This window comes from Notechis scutatus, chromosome 4 (assembly GCF_049901735.1).
Source record: "Notechis scutatus isolate UNSWTSFEM ecotype Mainland chromosome 4, rNotScu1.2, whole genome shotgun sequence".
Classification (NCBI taxonomy): Eukaryota; Metazoa; Chordata; class Lepidosauria; order Squamata; family Elapidae; genus Notechis; species Notechis scutatus.
Window position 1 is genome coordinate 135,457,069 of NC_142012.1, and position 22,696 is coordinate 135,479,764.

A 22,696-nucleotide genomic window follows, 5' to 3' on the forward strand; every position below is an offset into this window, starting at 1 on the left:
CTAACCAGATAACAATTATATTTGTTTAAAAATTTAAACAGCAGAAGAACACAGACTGCCAACAAAACAGGAGAGAAGACTAGAATATCCTGAAATTTTCTAATGTTCATCTGGATATTTCAACCGATTCCCTATTGAAACCAATCTTTTAACATAATACATATGGAAATTTGTTTGCCATTCTTGCATTATGTTTTATAAAGCTGACATATTTCTAAATATTCTTAAAAATGTCTTAATATATCCTACAAAAAAAATCTTTAAAAGTTTATCACTATCACAAGGAGGACAAAAAAAATTGTAGGTTTAACCAACCCACTGAAGTTAAAGAACTGAAAGAAGTTTAAAAATCTTTAGACTTGAAAATCTAATCAGAACTAATAAATCGTAAGCATATAATCTTGCTATTCAAAGTATGTAGTTGAAGCAATCCATTCAATATGTTATATATCACTGATTCCATTAGTTTACCTAGATAGTAAGTTTACTGTAACAAAATAGCAAGTTGAAACATGAGTATAATCAATTATACATTGTGTAAACATCAGTTGCTACAGAGTACCATATTTTTAATAAAATCTCATCAATCTGAATTAACAGCAAGCTACCATTTTAAATATCAATCTTCAAACAAAGTTGCAGTCTTATTGAGAGAATTTATAAATGTAGAAACACAAATCATTAACATAGCAACATATTCATATGTTTACTTTAAGCACAAAATGGTATTTATACGTTGTTATTTAAGCCTGCATTTCTTGAAACTAAAAAAAGAAGAAGAAGATTGCAAATGTTTTATTTTGAAGCACACAAACAGACTCACACATACTGTATAACCAGAAATATTTCTCTCAGGTCAAGATAATTTAAGGCAATCTTGAAACTCCTAATATGCCTCTGAGGCAGGAAGGGAGGAAACCTAAGGGTTCATTATAGAAGGAATCTCTTGAAGCATACTTTTTGTACTTCACAATTAAACAGCAATCTGGAAGGCCAAATATACTTTTCAAACTTCACCAAGTTAATAAACAAAATAGAAAACATTCATGATTTACCAAGCTATATGTTTGTCACTATAGTACCACATTTTCATTTACAGTGGAAACAAACACTGTAATAACTATATGCAAAAATATAAGCCCCACTACCTGATACTTTTAACCAGAGCATAACAAAAAGTACATGTTTCTAAAATGAATTGAATTGGAATGCTTTGGAGCAAAAAAAAAAAAAAAATGTCTTTAAAACAGCTACATCTTTTTGGCAGTGTAACTTCTTGGGGCACTTAAAACATCAAGAGATTTCAGAAACTATAGAAAACTAAATAAAAACAAGCAAAATATCAAGGGAAAATGTAGGGAGAAGTACTTTTCTAATCCACTGAGGTAGAATTCCAAACTTTCATATTTCTATCAGATGCTAGAAAAAATATGAAATCAACTTGGGGCTGATTTTCGCAGAAACATGTTTTGCTAAAGCAGCCTATTATATGTTTTAACTTACAAATATTAATACAAATATTATTAGTAAAGTATCAAATTATTCCCACTTAGAGGCTTATATACTATACAATTGCCTAGGAAATACATGGTTGGGCTTTGTTTCATTAAAACTAAATAGTATTACAAATTGTATAATTACAATGTTGGTCCAAATAAAAGGTCAGATCTTTATTCTATAATTACTTACAACTTTTCATTTGTGTTGTGTTCTGATTTAGAAACCAACTTGATTTTTGAAATGCTGCATATGGTTGATGAAAGCAAATTATTGGAATATTTATACTTAAATTAATATTTATAATATTTATATTAGAATATATATTTATATTTTGGTCAAAATAATATATTTTAGAAAAATAATCATTCATTTAATTTCAGTGATAGTTTTCAGGGGATATAATTTTTAGAAGCCAAGATTTGAGTATATGCTGAAACTAATTTATCTGTATACTGTACTTTACTTCTTGGAACTTAGTATACTTATCTTTCATATAAAAATAAGCAAATTTATGGCTGAAGGCTGAAGAGTTCAGCCCAAGAAAAAATAGGATGCATTCAGTAAAAGGTAATGTTTCCTATGTCATATGATTCCTCATATTCTCAGAGATTAGTATACACAGTCAAGTACATACTCCAAAGAGACCAATGACTGGGAATATACTGTATTTCACAATTTTAGCATGTGTTAAAGTATACCATAGAATGTGTTTTCCTTCTCTTTGTTATAGTCTGTTGAAATGATTCCTAGGTGATAATTAAAAACAGTGGTGAGATTCAATCATTTTTACAACCAGTTCTGTGAGCATGGCTTGGTGGGCGTGGCAGGGGAAGGATACTGTAAAATCTCCAGTCAGAGGTGGTATCTGCCAGTTCTCCTAACTACTCAAAATTTCCACTACCAGTTCTCCAGAACTGGTCAGAACCTGCTGAATACCAACTCTGGTTGAAAAAAAAATCAAAAATTGTTCTGACTGGGGGATGCAGAGAATTGGCACTGGAGGAAGCATTATTTTCTTCCACAATTTATAGCTACTGGTTTTTGATCCAGATCTTATTCACAGCAAAATACTTGCCTTCTCTCTGCATCCCTCAGCTTATAACATGCAGCTTCCTAACCCTCTTGATATTTAAAGATTCTGTCAGTGAAACAAATTATGTAAGAAGAATACATCCTTGAAAGCAAACCATCAAACTGCATTTTCAGTACTCTCTTACATTCTAAAAATAGGTATTCCAATGGCAGAGGCCAAGTTGGGATTCAAGCTGCCTTTTGCTAAATTGGTAGTTTTGTCACTGGCCATGCCCACAGTTTCAGCCATTTGGTGATTAGGTAAATCTTCTAGGGTAAGAATTTCAAAATCAAATCCAAAATATGTGTTAACATTTCAAATATGCTCTCTTCCCTCCAAAATTGTTACTACTTCCAACCGGTTCCAAGGGTGCTTTTTCAAGAGGCAACTGGTTTTTCTTTATTTTTTCTTAAAGACATTTTGCTTCTCATCTCTTCTTGGACGAGAAGCAAAATGTCTTCAAAGTCCAGTTGCCTCTTGAAAAAAGCACCACTGGGACAACCATGACATGGATGACTAAGAATCTGCAGAGAAAGCTCGAATAAATGGGAAAATGAAAGTGGAATAAAAAGTTCACCTGCTTGGTTAGTGGTCACAGTGACAGACACAGCTTGGTCTTGGCTTGGATTTTGCTTGGATACTCCATTCACTGCCCAGATTTCAAAGGTGTAGTTAGTATGTGCCAAAAGGTCAGTAATGGAAACTCTCGTGGACTTCAAACCATTCTGCTGAGGACTGAAGTGAACGCCACTCCCACAGGACCGGCAGCGGTTCAGATCACTAGCTCCACATCTCTTACACACCACATTGTAAGACACATCTTCACGGCCACCTTTGTTCTGGGGGGAACTCCATTCCAAATTCACTGATGTCTCATTGACATTGGAAATCAAGTTTTCGGGAGCTGATGGAGGGCCTGCAAAAGAAAAACATTCTTTTTTTTAATTATATAAATAAAATAAAAAAATAGGAAGCCTCTTTAGAGAAATATCTACACATGGTTATATAACTTCATTGACTCAAAAACAAGAATTGGGACTTTAAACCTTGTGCCATGTGCTAATCTCCACAAAGAGTAGAGAGTTCAGGAACAAAAGATACACTCAGGATAAATACTATATTTAATTTCAGTTCATTTAAATACTTATAAATTGTTACTTGAGTTGCTTCTATCTTTTCATAATTCTGCTTTCTCATATTAAAAATTACAGTTGAGGAGGATTTCAAGGGACCCAGCATAGGTGTGTGCAGCCTGGAGGACTCATGATATACTTCTCTGACCTGCACTAAAGCTTCATACACAAAATAATTCTAGCAGTTTGCTTCCTTGTGTTTCAGTCAGAAGCTATCTGAAAATAAAAACTGCTCCTGTACAGCTACATCCATACTTCCAAACAGATTTCCATTTGTAAATATCTGGCTGGACAGAAAAATGTATAAGCAAATGGTCAACATACCATGTATTGTGCAGTACCAAAAAAAAAAGCCCATAGGCTACATCATCAGTCATTCATTTGAATGATTTGGTGTACAGGTAAAACTCGAAAAATTAGAATATTGTCCAAAAGTTCATTTATTTCAGTAATGCAACTTAAAAGGTGAAACTAATATATGAAATAGACTCTTTTTTTAAAAAAAAAAAATATTTTTTAAGACAAACATATACAAACAATACATAAAAACATAAAACCATCTTCCATTTTATATACATGCAGTGTGTCAGTTGGTTACGAATCTTTCATAGTCATTACTCACAGTTTATATAAATTTCACATTGTCAAACTAACATATGCTTATATATTTATCAATTATTAATCATCCATGACTAAACTACTTATTCCATCATTTTATAGGAGACATCCCAAATTTTATTTAAAATTTATATTGTGCTTTCATCCAATGGTTATATATGTCTACATTATATTTCAACTGCTGGTGTTGGTCCACTGTGCTTCATTAAGTCCAGGGTCAACACAGCCGTCTACCAGGAGATTTTGGAGCACTTCATGCTTTCTTCCACAGACGAGCTTTATGGGGATGCTGACTTCATTTTCCAGCAGGACTTGGCACCCGCCCACACTGCCAAAAGCACCAAAACCTGGTTCAATGACCGCGGGATTACTGTGCTTGATTGGCCAGCAAACTCATCTGACCTGAACCCCATAGAGAATCTATGGGGCATGGCCAAGAGAAAGATGAGACATGAGACTGAACAATGCAGAAGAGCTGAAGGCTGCTATTGAAGCATCCTGGTCTTCCATAACATCTCAGCAGTGCCACAGGCTGATAGCTTCCCTGCCACGCCGCATTGAGGCAGTAATTGCTGCAAAAGGGGCACAAACCAATTACTGAGTACATATGAATGCTTATACTTTTCAGAGGTCCAATATTGTTCTATGTACAATCCTTGTTTTATTGATTGCATGTAATATTCTAATTTTCTGAGATTGTGGATTTGGGGTTTTCATGAGCTGTAAGCCATAATCATCTCAATTATGACAAATCACAGCCTGAACTATCTTGCTTTGCATGTAATGAGTCTATCTCATATATTAGTTTCACCTTTTAAGTTGCATTACTGAAATAAATGAACTTTTGCACGATATTCCAATTTTTTGAGTTTCACCTGTATAAGAATGAGATGTCATACACTCTTCTGCTACTCACTAACCCTAAGAATAGATTATCACTGCCTACATGCATATATTGTACTTTTTAGTCTGGAAGAAAACAGAACACAGCAACCAATTTCTAAATGTGTGTATTGTTGAACTAAGGCCCAAAGCAAGATCAGAATACTCTTAATATTAGGAGCAAGTGTCTGAATGAAATGTTTTTCTGTTCTTTTATCCTGGCCTTTGTTTTTATCATCTTCCTAATCTTGGTTTTTACTAGTCACTGAACATTAAAAGTAAACAACCAAGCAAACCTTTATGCAACTTTTCCTCCTCCCTTTTAAGTACTCATTATTCTAATTTCCTATCTAGACCTGTTTACTCCCTTTTCTAACAAGCATCTCTACATTAATTCATTAGGGTTTTTTTTGTTTGGGGGGTTGGGGACATAGAATGGCACTGAAGCATCAGGAGATCCCAGTTAATGTTTATATCAGGGGTCGCCAATCTTTTGGACCTCAGGGATCACCAAACTCATAATTTTAAATCCTGTGGACCAGAGACCCTGGGGAAATCGCAAAAAAAAAAGTCTGCAGGAAAATTTCCCACCCCATTTTCCTACCAATTGATCATTCTTTATTTGGGATCACAGGATACTGTCTCCAGCTCCGTTCTTGGGGTGAGGGAGAGAAAGAGACTTTTGGCTTCATACAAGGAAAGCAGCAGAAGTAGCAGAAGTCTTTCTTTCTCTCCCCCAAATTCTGTCAGAAATGAGTCTTTGTGAGACTTGTCATGCTGGCGCAGCCTCTTGGAACAGGCTGGCTTGCAGAGTCCCAAAGACTCATTTCTGGTGGAGTTTGGGGGGAGATAAAGAAAGACTTTTGCTGCTTTCCTTGCAGCCAAAAGCAGAAGAAGAAAGAAGTGGAAAGAAGCAACCCGGTGGCCAGCCAGGTATGGCGGTTGAGTGGGGCAAGTTCCTCCCTCCACCCTTTCCTCCCTCCCCTCACTACCTCATGTTGTTCCCAATGCAAGCTATGTAAGCCTTGTGTTCACACAGGTCATGTGTGTGGCGCAGCCTTGTGTTCCCGCGCAGCCTGGATTAATTGTTTTGGAGGGTGCTTTGGGGGTAACATTTCTCTGTGGACCGCCAAAATTTTATTGTGGACCATCAGTGGTCCCCGGCCCACTGGTTGGCAACCACTGGTCTATATGGCTTCAGAGTCTGATAGTACAGGTGTGTGTAAGCTTGCATTTTCTACAAACCACACACATGTATAACTGGGTTCTAATGTAATATATTAAAGCACTAGATAGGTAAAGCTGGCCATTAAAAGATGTAGAAGGATATCTGTACATGAAATACATACATGTGAATGAGAAAAGATGTTGTTAATGGGGAAAAGGTGTGGGTTATATGTGTGCAAGTATATAAATGTATGGAGAACCTAAAGAAAAATACCGTAAAAATGAGAAATATGTACAAACATAAATGAGATAACAGTAGTACGGTTTGTGAAAAAATGTTTCATTGTGCATCTATGTGCACATCCATGAAAGGAGATCGTTCTCCTTATAATTGGATATTATGTAAATTGTCTTCAACTTTCAATTCTTAGGCATATTTGCCGTCAGAAATACTACATCTTGAGCTCGTTGAGAAAAGATGAAATATACATCAGATTAATACATTCTTTCTTGATGGCTTTGCAAAGGTAAAGTCTACATAGAATGCAGAGCTGCCAGATAACAAATTGTTATTTATACTCAATGATTCCTATCTCTCAATTTCAGACTGGGTACTTGTTACATCAATTACAACAGCTTTAGGGTTTAATAACACAGCATCAGTCAGGTTCATTGAGATGCTCTTGAAGGGGCTTAGTTCAATTTTATGTGTGAAAATGTACTTATCTGAATCAAGTACATGGGACAGAGAAGGGTAGAGCCCCAATAGAGAAGCAGTCAAGCAGAAAACAGAGAAAACTGAGGCTTGCAATATGCTTGTGTACTTCCATACAGGTAGTGTGGAAGGGAAATTAGAAAATTCAACCCTACTTGGTGTTAAAGAAAAAAGAAAGGTAACAAACACCCTGTTCACATAGCTAGCAAATTATGTTTAAGTAACAGAAGAAAAATTCCAAAATATCTGTCCTGGCCAAACAGAAGAAATGATGTGAAAGCTATCTCAGGTACTTATCACAACTCATGCATATTACAATAAATCCTGCACCTCAAGCACAATATGAGGCCTGAAGGCTATTTTCTTTGGCCTTCACTGACCATTTGACTTAGCATTTTTTAAAAAGTATTATTTCAATTTTTAAAAATGGAAAACTGGCATACTATCAAGCAGTGTAACAACCTCAAGCATAACCTAGTTTTCCATCAACGTCATTGGGCCACATAGGTGGCGGAAGCACTTTTGTAAATTTTGCAGTATTGTTCACATAGACAAACTCAAAGGGCTAAAAAATCTTGAGAGCACAACTATGGGATTTCTTTCTCTCCTACCCTCTCAGAAGGCACAAACAAGGAAATGTGGCACATTGCCAATGAGTGTAATATCTTTTTGAAGGAAATAGGTCTACCTAAAAAGAAATACTTCCCACTTCACACATTGTCAAGCCACCCTTTTATTGAGAGAATCTGCAATAAAGATCCCAGGAGGCTTTTACAATTGACAAACCAAACAAGCCTATCCTTTTGTTGACATAAATCTTTTCTGACACACATTACCCTTTAAGAAACAAAACAATAACACTCTTCAAAAACATCAGTGAACAGACACTGTTTAGAAAGGCCTCTGAGCAATTACTATGACTAAGACTTTAATAGTGTCTGCCCAGACTACATTTTCATGAATAATCTGCTGAGCGAGTTATTCTGAGCAAATTCCTTGGGTGTGATCAGATGCTATCCTCAATTAAAGCTTTTTACAATTTGACCAGATGGAAAGGTTGTTCTATATGGGATGCAATTTCCTTTTCAAGGCAGTCTTCTACTGAGTTTAGTGATGACCAAAGTAATGGCTATTTTAATACCTCAACATTTTAGTTTTGAGTCTGTAGACTTTGAAAGACAAAGTAATGATGAACTAAAATTTATCTCCTTTTTATGAGGAACCTTTCCAAAGGGGTGAGTTTATTTGATTGGATACACAGGTACGTCTTGATTACTGCTGATAATGAATCTCATGAAATGGTTGAGAATTTAGAATAGAATAGAATACTTTTTATTGGCCAAATGTGATTGGACACACAAGGAATTTGTCTTGGTGTAAATACTCTCAGTATACATAAAAGAAAAGATACATTCATTAAGAATCAAGAATCATAATGTACAAGACTTAATGATAGTCATAGGGTACAATCAGTGGAGAAAGCACACAGCCTTGGGGCCCCCCTGTGCTGATTGTACAGATATCGGATGTGATTCTGCCTAGCTTCACCTGCTGCTTCCTGTCTGTTAGGAAGCTTATGATCCACTTACAAGTTTGTTCAGGTACCTCTAGTTGGTTTAATTTACTTAGAAGAGTGTCTAGAAATGGTGGTATTGAATGCTGAACTGAAGTCTATAAAGAGTAACCTTGCGTAGGTATTTGGAGATTCAAGGTGTTGTAGGATGTAATGCAGAGCCATGTTACCAGCATCATTGGTCGATCTATTTGCTCGGTATGCAAATTGCATGGGATCTAACAGCGGATCTGTGATGGCTTTTAGGTGGAACAGCATAAGCCTTTCAAAGATTTTCATAACTACAGATGTTAGAGCAACTGGTCTGTAGTCATTCAGTTCCTTGATGGAGGACTTCTTTAGCACTGGGATGATGGTAGAACATTTGAAGCAGGAAGGAACATAGCGCATCTCTAGTGATCTATTGACGATTCGGGTGAAGATGGGGGCCAATTGGTCAGCACAGACTTTTAAGCAAGAAGGAGTTATCTTGTCTGGCCCTGGTGCTTTTCCTGGCTTTTGTCCATGAAATAGATCTTGCACTTCTTTTTCTGTGATCACCAGAGGTTGTGAACCCAATGGATTGGGGCCAGTTGTAGGAGGCTTGGTGTGTTTGAGATGTGGGTTGTGGAGATAGGTGGCTGTAGTTTCCTTTCAAACCTGCAGTAAAACACATTCAGTTCATCTGCTAGTTGTTGATTTCCTTCTTCCTAGGAAGGAGGTTTGCTGAAGCCAGTGATGTTTTTAAGAGCTTTCCGCATGTTTGCTGGTTCATTTGTTGAGAACTGATTCCTTAACTTTTCAGAGTAGCTTCTTTTTGCTGCTCTGATCTCTTTTGTTAATATGTTTCTGCCCTGGCTGTATAGCATTCTGTCACCTTTTCTGTAGGCTTCCTCTTTGGAACGACGTTGCTGCTTAAGTTTAGCTGTGAACCAAGGTTTATTGTTACTATATATTTGCACGTTCCTTGTTGGTACACATAAGTCTTCACAGAAGCTGACATATGATGTTACAGTATCTGTGAGCTCATCTCGGTCTGCAGAGGCATCTTCAAAAACATTCCAATCAGTGCAATCAAGGCAGGCCTGGAGTTTCAGCTTTGCCTCATCCGACCAAGTCTTCACTGATTTAATTGTTGGTTTCATGATTTTAAGTTTTTGTCTGTGGGCAGGTACAAGGTGAATCATGCAGTGGTCAAAGTATCTCACAGCTGCTCATGGTAAAGACCTATAAGCATCTTTTACTGTTGTGTAGCAGTGTCTAAAGTATTTTTGCCTCTGGTGGGACAATTTACACACTGGAAATATTTTGGGAGCTCATTCCTTAAATTTACTTGATTGAAATCTCCTAAAATGATGGGAAGGGAACCTGGGTGTTTAGCTTCAGCCTCCATAATTTGATCAGCAAGAGTTCGTAATGCCTTGTTTACATAGGCTTGTGGAGGAACATACACAGCTATTAGGAGAAATGAGGAGAACTCAAGTGGAGAGTAAAATGCCTTGCAGTTGATGTGTAAAGACTCTAAGTTTTCAATCACAGTACTTATATATTATATTTATATCCTGAGACTAGCCGATGTTGATATATAAACATAATCCTCCACTCTTTGTTTTACCTGATGTCTCTTCAATTCTGTCTGATCTAAATATCTGAAATCCTGGGATGTATATGGTGTTGTCCCCATGAATTTGTGGATTAAGCCAAGTTTCAGTAAAACAAAGAACTGCAGAATTATAGAAATCAGAATTCCATCTATTTAAGAGATGAATTTCATCCATCTTGTTAGCATGTGAGTGTAAATTAGTAAGAAAGATTGAAGGGAGAGGAGTGTTTTTCTCTCCCCTATTCCTTAGTCTGTTTAAAATTCCCGCTTGTTTACCTCATCTCCTTTTTTGGCGTTGTCGCTTTCCTCCTTTGTTTGTTGTAATCCATAGCACTGAAGAATTAGTTAGAATCTCCTCCACGTTTGCAAAGACAGGTGGGAGCAAGGAATCAGAAAGCTGTTCCTTAAGGAAACATTGCCTAATTCTTAACAGATGGTCTCGTGAGTATGAAATCCATAGTGAATTGCAGATAATAATAAGGAATAAAGAAACCATTAGAGAGCATTTCACCAAGGCAGCCATCGTCGGCGCCTTCTTGTCTGAATTGCACTATTCAAAGTGATATTTCTAGGGGAAATAGGGTAATTGGTTTCAGCTCATTGGAAATATTATTTATTATTTTAAAAATATGTGCTTTTTAATGAAATATAGTAGCAAAAGTTTAAAAGAACATGTTAACAACTTTAAATTATTTTTAATAAATCTTCCCTTGAAGACTCTTAGAAGCTGTAGGTAATGCAGGAAATAGTAGTAATAGTAGACCATTCTTCAATTATTTTTTATGTGGCTTTAGCTTCTTTTATTGTTTTCTAAAGCATTATAACCTGCTGTGAGATCTTCTAGATAGATCTCATAAATATTTAAAATAAATAAATCAAGGGGGCAAAGGACAAGCTGGAGGATAAGCCCATATCCAAAACGTACATGCTATCTCCTACATTCTGCTCTATTTCTTCAAAATAGCCCTCTCTTTTTTTTTTTTTTGAGTTTTTTTTTTTAGCCTTCTTTTTCTCAATTTTTCACACAATCAATGTATAAAAGCCTAGTGGCAACTACACATGCAATAGCTTCAACTGTATTCATATAGTCTCTCAGTAAGTGAACTTCAACTTGTATTAAACATGACCTGGTATCAGTTTATCTAAACTGAACATTGCACTATTCAGACTTGCATAAATCACAACATATCTGTTTGGTCCCTACATTACCAAGTCCATAGCTAGGTTTCTTGGTAAATGAAATCTATCCCCTTCCTAAGAAAGTTTATTTCCCGAAACTGAATATTGTGAACTTTTAGTGCAGGTGAAAAACCCTTCAAAAATATACCTTTTTGCAGGCATTTTCTTTGTCGGTCGTTTTAACAGATACTTATTCTATTCATTTCATGTATACTTGACATACAATATGAATAGTGTACACGGACACAAAGATAAAATAGCTGAACAAAAAGCCCAGGATGATAGTGCAGATTTTGCAGATAGTGAACTTCTCTTACTCCAATTGTTCAAATGTTTGGTGCAAGAGACCCATAGAACAATGAATATAATGGGAACATGAAAGCTAGTCACTTTATCCACTATTTTCTTCTTGACAGGTATCTTAGCCATAAGAAAACACACTGGAAACCAGTAAATACAAATGAATTATGGTTCTGCTATGTTGCAGAGCTTTGGGAGAAGAGAAAGCAGCTACATCATATAAGAATAAGATGAAAGAGACATAAGTTTGTTTTTCTGGTTTCTGCAAATACTTCCCTTTCCCCCCATCTCCTGTACTCTGTCTGTACTAGTCAACAAAATTCTTAAATTTTAGAAGTGTTTCAGGGACTCTGACTGGGAAAATGTCGCAAAGAGGAAAGCATCCTTCAATCACATATTTTTTTTATTTCCTGGATACACCTACTTGTTCAGTACAAGTGGACAGCTAAAGCTGTTTTAGTTGCTGTCATGAAAGTGTCACATTCATTACACTCTAAAAATCTAAGGAGAACCACTTTGGTGTAGTGATTAAGGTAGCAGGAGAGAAACCAGGAGACTGTGAGTTCTAATTCCGCTTTAGATACAAAGCAAATTGTGTGCCCTTGAACCACAGCAAGGAGACAATAGCAAGCCACCAAGGAAATCCTACCAAGAAAACTACAGTGATTTCTCCAGGTAGTTGCCAGGAGTCAATATCAAAAAATATTCTCCCAAAAATCTATGAACATATCTAAATTAAGGTACTTTTGTAAGGATTTCCTTCTTCTCTTGATTTTGCATTTTAATATCAGACAAGTAGTATTAAGAAATGGTTCCTTAAAAAAAGCAAAGCAATTATGGCATCACAATCCTCCTTACTTGTCTCTCAACTTGAGTCATATCATCATTCCAGATTTGCCTATATCCATCTATAAGTTTAACAGAGAAAGCTATTGTTTGGTGGGATTTGCAATTATATTTTTTAACCTCAAATGAAGTGACATCATGCTCTACTTCAAGGATATTTTATAATGTCTTTTATTCAGCTGTCTTTAGTAACACTTGCATGATAAAGATTGTGCTGCTATCTCTCATCTCCGCAAATGATTTGCTTGAAGGGGAAAAGACAGAAGTAAAAAGAGAGAAAAATAAATAAAGCTATTAGTTTGATCTACATTTTTTATTAGAAATTTAATTCTGAAGATGCTAGGTATTAAATAATTGCCCTCCTTTATGAGTCATATCCTATTATATTATACTTCAAATGTAAGCAAAATTAAAAGTTGATCGTGCTAAAGGTCCAGCTGGCAGCTCAAAACATTTTTTTCCCCATACTAGGCATTATGAGGGAGAAAACTTATATTGATTAATAGAAATAAAGATGAACTAACAAGAAAAACTGCCCAGTATCATTATTGTAGCACAGCAGGGAAAACGAGGGGTCCAATTTACAATACTGCTATGATAGTGATGATAAATCAGCATTTATTGTGGACTATTATAATATACTCTACATGAGGCTGCCCTTGAAGAGTTTCTGGAAGGTTCGGCTGCCTTAAAATGTGGTTGCATAGGCAGTTACATGTGTTCCTAGAAGACAAATGTTACATCTCTGTTTCAAGAGCTGCATTGGTTACCAGTTTGTTTCCAGGACCAATTCAAAGTCCTGGTTGGGACAATTAACTGAGGGACTCACTCTTCCTCATTATATCTACCTGTTCTTTCATGTATGGCAGGAGTAGTATGCTACAGATCCCATTACCAAAGAATTCCATCTGATGGGAACTAAGAAGCAAGCTTTTCTGCAGTGACTCCTATCCTCTGGACCATCAACATCTGATTGGGTGGGGAATGGAAAGTAAAAATTTATTTGAAAAGAGACTGTACTGGTCCAAAATTAGGACTTCTGTATGATTATAGGTAGTTCTCACTTTATGACAGTGATTGGAACTCGAATATTCATCACTGAATCACATTATCATATGATGGGCCACTCGGGACTCAGTGGCAATTCTAGCACTTTCAGTTGCTGTCACTATGGTCATTATTTGCAACCTTCTGCTTGCTTCACTATTCACTATTTGCTTGTAGAAAGCTGGCAAAAAAGTTACCAATGGCAATCAGGTGATCATGGGATGCTGTGACTAATTTAAGTTTGAGGATGAATGAAAATTACCAATAGTCTAGCATTTTTGTAAATTCAAATGGTCACTGGATAAGTGGTTGTTAAGTGAGGCCCAGATGTTTTTCACTACATCTTCTTTTCCTTTTTTACTTTTATTATATTGTATTCCAGTCATTTCCCTAACTCATCACCAACCCACACTTCTTGATGCATTGATTTTTTAGACTAATTGATTAAGATTTCCGGTAGCATCTCGACTTTGTGCTGCAAGAAAGTCCACCTCCACTTGCAGGATTAATGGGAACTATGGACTCTTTCTTTCATGGCTTCATTCATCACATATTTTCTAAGCTGCCAAGAATGTATCAATACTATCTTAAGACTAAGAGTTTAAGGCCCTTCAGATCAGCACTTCAATGTTAATCTCTTTCCCTCTTTTCTGTCTTGAAAGACAGGTTATAAGCCACAGCAAATAGTGTAGCTATGCAAGTTTGACTTTGAAAGAAAAAAAGAGCTATAAGCTAAGAGCTATATATGAGGCAGTTATTTTTTCTCCTTGGTCACCTAATATTGGAGTGAATTTTTCCATTAAGGATTATTCTTACTTTAAAGCTGTTTAGTCATTCTTGAACATAGCCTTATATGTTTTTACAAGGGACACAACTGGGTACACTAAGTGCAGAAGTCACTTAAAGTACCAGCCATCAAGTTCTTTCTATACTTTCTAGACTATGTGCAAACCATCATTATTGTAAATCAAAGAAGTGATCAATCTACAAAGCCAATTTTATCAGATGCTAAAAGTCTCAATCTAACCCAAGGCCTACGAAAAAGATTTTCAATGTTATTTTAAATGGGGATGGGAGGCCATATTGATCTGCATCCCCTCAGTTGACACTATGTAATCAAGACTTGGAGAATGGGCACTCTGCCTGATAATAAAGGGTGGGTAGAAACTGTAAGAGCCAGGCAATCTCTCACACAGCTAGGCTCTTTAAATTGGATCCAGAAGCAAATGGTTGATCACAAACTGACCTAGCATTTAGAAGCAGCAACAAGAGCCTGTTTGGAAGATTACCTATATTAATATTGAACTTAAATTTTAAGTGTAATTTTCAAATAGCCAAAACATTGCATCCATATCAAAGATACAGAAATTGAAAATTTAAGGAAAAATAGAAAAGTCTGCAGAAGTATAAATCCAAGGCAAGAGAATCTTTGCTGGTGTTTTTGCTTTTTCTCTTTAAATGAAAACTGGATATTAATAGTAGAAGCAGAATGTTTATTATTGGAAAAAAGCAACAGAAAAGCTGAGAAAATAAGACAATAAGCATGAATAGGGATTTGTACAAAGAAAGACTCTATTCAGAACCTATACAGGATTAGTTTGGTTGATACTTGGATAGGGGGTGACCAAGAATGATAGATTAATAAGTAAATCTCAGAAAGCAATAAAGATAAACCTTTCTATATTGTTGCCAAGAAAATTATATAAGTATGTTCATGATATCACCAGTGGGTTTTTAATTTTTTTGAAGGAAAATTTTCTTACTGTCCACTTGACCTACAAAAGAGCTGTAGCCTTTACTTTATAAAACACTCTGATCTCTATAAAATAAAACATGTAAATGATGAAAGTCTTGCAAGAGCTCATTATACATGAAATCTTATGAATTTTATTGGTTTGTTGGTGGGAGGGAGGAAGCACCAACATTATCACCAGAAATTATACAATAGCATCCAGAGGTAGAAAAAATGTACATAAAATCAGGCTTTCAAAGAAGTTGACTAGCAGAGCTTTCATTGGGAGGGAATCATTAGGAAGTTCAAATTCTGCTCTGACTTTAAAACCATATTATTCTATCTAATTTACTTTGTCTACTAATAGAGAAATAAATTACAGATAAACCCATTATAAGCATTGGTTTGTATGTTTAGAATTAATGGAAACGGGGAAAATCACGGAAAGCTACATAAAGGAAAAGATAGTCAATATCCTTTCAAGGCTTGTCTTTACTTACAGTTATTGTGTACCCACCATGAGCTTAACATTGTGTAACTAGGCTTCTGAAATTGGATGTAAAAGGTGTGTTAAATAAAATGAAGCTGAATCTTTTGCAAAAATTAAAGAAAATACTCCACTTGTTATTTTATATACACAATGGCTTCATGAAAATTCCTAGGGCCATTTGCACGTAATATTTAGACTTCTGTCTGGAACCCTTGACCTTGGAAACAAGGTAAGGGCCATTCACATTTTCACAACTGAATCACTCAAGCACTCGTGGAATCCATGCTGAGCTTCACTGTAGATTGCCCATCATTTCATTATGCTTCATTATGCTGATAACTGTCAGAATGCATTAGAAGCAGAGGTTTTGAGTAATAGGACTGAAATGGTAATTTAAAAACAATATCCTTTCTAGGGGATATAAACAGTAAGCTACATTTAGCTATAAAAAGGCAAAACAACTTAAATTATATTCTCAGTTTATAGGGAGGCCCTTTTTCAATTCCATAGCAATCTGAAGCGAACATAGAGATTTTAGAAAGAGACACTAATTTTCTACAGCTTTTTAAAATGTGGGATCTTTAACCTAAATTCCCTTTTTCAAAGGATTTTACAGGGAGATTATTTTATAATGTCAATCCATTGCTCTTTGTTTGGATAGCCCAAGAGACCACATTATTCACTATCATTTACAAAGAGACAGATTTACATTAGGCTTTCAAGATAGGTAGACAATATTAATTACTTTGACCTCATTGAGTTTAATATGTTCGATCAAATAAGTATCTCTCCTATATGCTAACATAACTCAAAGATAGATAGATATGACACATAAATGGAAACAAATAATATTTGAGTGATTTTAAAAAAAAATTACTGGTATACTCTGGATTGTTTAATTCCATGGTATTGTTTTACATGGTTCTGAGTTTATTTTAACATTTCCATTTTATTTTCACCTAATCTTTATTTTATTATTATTGATGTTATTCTTTGATTTACAAATTACCATAAAATTTTTTCATAAAAAATGAATTAACAAAATAAGTCATCAAGATAAATGAAAATATCATTTTAAAATTGATTTAAATGGTATCATTCTCATTTACAGAAATACTACATTTTCTAGAAATGAGTAATTTCAAAAACAACTGAAGGCAAATCCTTTGGAATAAAGCAAAATATGTAAAATTGCATACATATTGTTCTTCAATGTCATATTTTATCAATTTATTATACTTTGCCCTCAAACTTATTTCTCTGTGCTGCTGGCAGTCAGCATCTATTCTGACAACTCTGAATAGTTAATTAGACTAGAATAATAACTAACAGGCATTCCAGTTTTATCTCTCAACATATACATTTCAGCTATCTGTCTAAAGAATTAATATATGTAAACTTGGAGATATTTTGTCCCTATCACTTATGTATTGGCGTCTTATGAGCTGTTCAAGCCATGTTCCTAACTTAGTGTACAAGTAATGTGAGTATATGCTACAATACTGTAAGTATATAAATCAGAATGCAAGGCTCAAATAGAGGCTGTTTAGTATATCCAAAATGCCTACAACATAGTGTTTTCAATAAGGATGGATTCATTCAGCAAAAATTCTGAAGCCAGTGTGTATCATCCCACAATCGATGCCTAGAAGAGGGCATGTGATTAGAATTGCAAGAAGGGGACATTACCAAGCTAATCCTGATAACTAACCAACCCACAGAATAAGGGTCGGTGAGTCTCATTTCTTTAGTGGATCCTGAGGTAAATGGAGAGGAATATGTCCAGGAAAAACTGATGGCACACGGTCATTCTGCACACTGAGGACACCTCCTCCATAACTATGCAAACTTCACCACAAGCACTCCCTTAGCTGCCTCCTCTTTCATCACTGATCTCCGTTGAGAGTTTGCAGTGCTTCATTTTTATGATCTATGAGGCTCTCATGTGCACTCTTCACCAGCAGGAGCTTGTAAATTTAATCAGTCTTAAACCGCCCGCCATATGTTGCCAAACTAGCAGCTCTGGCATTCACTTTGGATATCCAATTTCTATCTTTCACTTAGTCAACCCATAAACATAAAAACTGTGCAACTGATTTAAAAAGAATATTCAGTGATTATAAGATTCAAAACTTTTTTAAAAAAGAAACAGATGCTTAAGCTATAGTCTGGATCATGGCAATGCTAGTGATTTTTATTGTTGCACATTGTGTTTACTAGCAAATTCATAAAATTAAACTTGCAATTTTTAAATTTATCTTAGCGAATTGTATAAAAAGGGCAGTACTAAAAAAAAATCTAGTTTCTTTCCTGCTACTATGAAATTCAAACAAAACAGAATTAATTAAAGTGCACCTCTTCTGATTTGGAAAATTAAGATATAGAAGCATAGTAGCTATTTCCATGGTTAAGGCAACTATTACATATGGTACAACAGTAAAAACATGGGAATAGCAACACTAAAATAAATAATTAATGATACAAATGTCTTCCTTCCCTCTGTAAAACTGAAGGCAGAGTAATTTTCTACCCATTCCAGGTGTTTTTCTCCAAATTACCCAATATTACTTTTTTTAACCTAGCTTAATAGTGAACGGAAACCTGATTTTACAAGCCAATGGAGCAGAGTGTATGTTTTTGCTAGAAGAATGGGTCTTAGATTCTATGTTTTATTTCTTCATTAGGGGGCCGTCACACTGAGTGATTACTAAATGCAAGGCTAAATGAGACTGCTGGAGTAAAAGACAGCATAATGAACAAAGAAGGTTCTTGATTATTATAGCTGTCAGCACACAAGAATTGGGTTTATCACCTGGTTTAACCAACTGGTAAGAAAAACTAAGATAAATGTGAAAGACCCTCTGCTGTTTGTGTGCTTTTTCCATTTCTCATGGTTAAACAAGTTAAGTGAAATAAGCAGCTTTTTTTAAAATCAAGTATTTAAATGAAGTCTAGCCACCATCCCATTATGCAGAGTGATATAATTTTTAGTCACTCTTGCATTTAATTTTGTATCTCTTGTTTTGACAGAAACCAACCCTACCTAAATATTATACTGTGTGGGAGGTCTTTATTTTTATTCATTTTGTACTGATATTACTTTTAAACAAAAGTTCACATTCATAGTCAGTGGTAGGATTCAAAAAAAAATACTACCAGTTCTGTGGGCATGGCTTGGTGGGCATGGCATGGCTTGGTGGGCATGGCTTGGTGGACATGGCAGGGGAAGGATACTGTAAAATCCCCATTCCCTCCCCACCCCACTAACCTGCTTTCCAGCTCCGTTCTCCTGTGTATGGCAACAAAAGAAGACCCAGCCAATCATCTGGGACTCGGGAGGCAGAGAATAGATGGGGTGGGGCCAGTCAGAGGTAGTATTTGCTGGTTCTCCAAACTACTCAAAATTTCTGCTACCGGTTCTCCAGAACTGATCAGAACCTGCTGAATACCACCTCTGTTCATAGTCCTTTAGAGTCAGTACAATGTAATGGTTGTGGCAGTGGGAGTGTGTAAGAGATTGTGTGTGTGTGTGTGTGTGTGTGTGTGTGTGTGTGTGTGTGTGTGTGGTGTGGTGTATGTGAGAGAGAGATAGAGAGAGAGACAGAGAGAGACAGAGAGAGAGACAGAGACAGAGAGAGAGACAGAGAGAGAGACAGAGAGAGAGAGTTTGAGTTCCAGTGACTCTCAACCATGGAATTTACTGAGTCACTTTGGAAAAGTCCCTCTTTTTCAGCCCACCTTATCACAGAATATTTGGAGTGACAGTGGAGCAGGTCTTGTATTCCATTTAGATAGAAACACATATTAAAAATGATAATACTAATCACTAATAGTCAAAGTATCACCAGTGTGAATCCTGAAATATGAAAAGAATACATTTTGTGTGAGTTGCCTAGCTTCTAAGTATGCATGTGTGTGTGTGTATATACACACACACAAATATACATACACATATACACTTGTGTGTATACACACAAAATACATACATACATACTTTTCAGGGGCACCTGCTTCTCTTGTTATATTGTATGATGTATTGATGATACTAATTATAACAACTGGTCACTTGCCTGATATTGTTTACAATAATGTTAGTGCTTCATGGTTAGGAATTTATACTTGGGTTGATTATTCCTGGATTTAGATATGCTTGAATGCATTGTTTAGTGGACAGTTATTCCTCATGGAATTTTATTATCACACACCCAATGGTTCTGAAAAGTTCTGTCTTGTATGAAGAAATATCCTGGATATTTATTTATTTTTATTTTATTTGGTTTGTCAATTGCTTACAAGATAATAGGTATAAGTAAAAACATAGTTATGAAAACATGGATACTATTTCCAGGGTTATTTAATAAGGTATAAACTATATGTAACCTTCCCAGTAATATTGAAAGTTTAATCCACATGACCAATGATGAAGGATGTTAGGATGTTAGGAGTTTCATCTTAGACTGTTAATAATATGAATTGGTCTCTCTGGCTGATTGTTCCCAAACAAGTCAGATATTGGAAGTCAAGGGGAAAAAACTACATTTGTATGCTGTAGATTTCAGGAACAAATATTTAGCTGCTCATGTAGTTTGTTCAGTCTTTTTTTCTGGAAGAAGCCAGGACGTGATTGATTGGTGCCAGGATATTCTTTTTGGTGTGTTTCACTTGAATGGCTTTTTACTCAAAACTGCTATATGTTGTATTTACTTGATATTGTAAATCATTATGCAGGTTAAGAAATTACTTGGATATGACCCTGTTGTCTTCCTAGAAATGATCTGATATTGCCTTCTCCCAGAGTGTTTTTCAATGGCTTCCTTTGCCCATTGTAGTCCTGGAATTTATTTATTTTTTTGAGTCTTCTATCCAAGTACTAATCTGGACTAAACCTGCTTAGTTGTTTGGGGATCAACCAAAATCTGCTAGACACTGCAAGTACTATTTCCATTCAAAAGGGTCTGGCTAAAAGAAATAATTTGCTTTGGACAAAACTTACAACCTATCTCCAAAATAAATATTTTCCCTAAAATCCAATACATGGGCAGCAACTGAAGCTGTTATTGCTTTGCCTATCCACATCCTGCTCTTTTCTTTTCTTGATGCTCTTCCAGTTTAAATGTTTTGTCTTGTCTATTGAGAAGAGGAGGGGGGAGGAATGGAGGGGAGGAGGGAGGGAGGGTTGGAGGAGAGATGAGATAGCATACCATGGCTGACTTGTAGAAAATCAATTTAAACCTGTAGTTTATTTATCAAAACATTGGGATATAGCTTTCAGATTTTTTTAACATCTTGCAAAATATATCTATCTTCAACTGCATTTTTAATAAGGTCTCTTATACAACTAGGCCATTATTCACTTAAGCTTCAATTTATCCTTTCTTCAAATTCCATCCCCTCAAATTCTTCCAACATCTAACCACATTTCAGTGGGTTTGGAAGCATCTCCTTTTTATTGTGGCAAGACAATTAAATACAGACTAGCTCCTGGCATGTTTAAATGACATGCTTTTTAGAATTTGGCTATTCTCAGCACTGTAAATTGATAATTATGTGGTCAGGGAACTAAACAAAAGAACACTAATGTTTCCTGATAGCTAGGAATTTTAATCCAATCTTTGGATTGGAAATCAGATTTTAAAAGGACGACACATAGACAGCAAGGGAGCACATTTGCAATTTGGAGCAGGTTTTGTTGTTTAAATTGAAAGAAAAGGAGTTAGGAAAATAAATAGTAAATAACAGTTTAAATATTGTATTATCTAAAACTGAAGTAAAGCTTAAAGAAGGTACAAATTTAAATATTTGAAAAACAAGTGTAGAAACAGAAAATATCATTTGGTCATATTTATATAGTTCACTGTGAAAGAAGAATCCTGAAGAAACCTTGAAGAGGAATCAATTATTTCTACAGTAAAACCAGCTTTCACCAACATAGTTATTCTCCAAATTGGTTAGAGCTACATTTTCCAGAACCCCTCTTTTATTAAGATTTAAGATTTAAACCTTCTAATAACAACCATGAGGAATCAAAATTGATCTAAAACCTCAGCTTTAGAATAGCCAGTTAGTTTTGATTTAAAAAACTGCAAGTCATTATAAAGTTTTTCAGGTAGAAGCTGAAAATCTGAAAAATTGGTTATCCTGAAACTGAAACAGACATGAGAATGCAAAGCTATATAGTGATTTTCAGCAAACAGAAAGCTTCCAAAGAAAGATATAGCAACAAACTGTGTAGCAATAGGGTACATTGGTTTGGAAGACAGAATTCCAATTCCATTCTGTTGTCCTTTTTTTTATAAATTAAGATAAGAATCAGGATAGAAGACAGAAAGATTCTAATTAAACATTATCAACATGTTACATTTAAGAAAGTGCCAATGTCATTGCAAACACAACTGCTAAAATGTTTGCCAAGCACATTCCTATGTGCCATCTATATAAACAAATCACAGTCTATCAGAATATAAAAATAAATATACATTTGATTAATTTTTAAAAATCTGATCAATTAACCAAATTAAGTAGCATCAAGTAATGATTTTGTATTCTTAAATCATTATATGTCCAACATTGTTTTAACCAAATAACTCTCAATAAGTCTTACAGATTAGCTCAATCATCTTTGTTAACTATTACTGCTAAAAAAAATTTTAATGACAGTAGCAGTCAATGACGCTATCAACCATAATGTGAAAAATTCAAATAATTGATCCTTTATTTAGGACCTTGAAAGTATACAATAAGGCTACAATGTTGATTTTATAAAACTGAAATTGAAACAGAAATGAAAGGAAGAAAATATTTTTTAAAATTAGTTTTGAAAATTCATTTAAAAGCAGCTGTAACTTCACAGACAGCAAGGC

General features: G+C 35.3%; 1 protein-coding gene across 4 annotated transcripts in view; it reads right to left on the bottom strand.

Moving 5' to 3' along the window:
- The window catches only part of EPHA4 (EPH receptor A4), a 169,806-nt gene that overhangs the window by 75,717 nt on the left and 71,393 nt on the right, over positions 1–22,696 (bottom strand). For all 4 annotated transcript variants that reach the window (XM_087965018.1, XM_087965017.1, XM_087965019.1 and 1 more), the window contains exon 5: positions 3,150–3,488. In XM_087965018.1, coding sequence (XP_087821144.1) covers positions 3,150–3,488 — 339 coding nt within the window. The remainder of the gene's footprint in view (positions 1–3,149; positions 3,489–22,696) is intronic.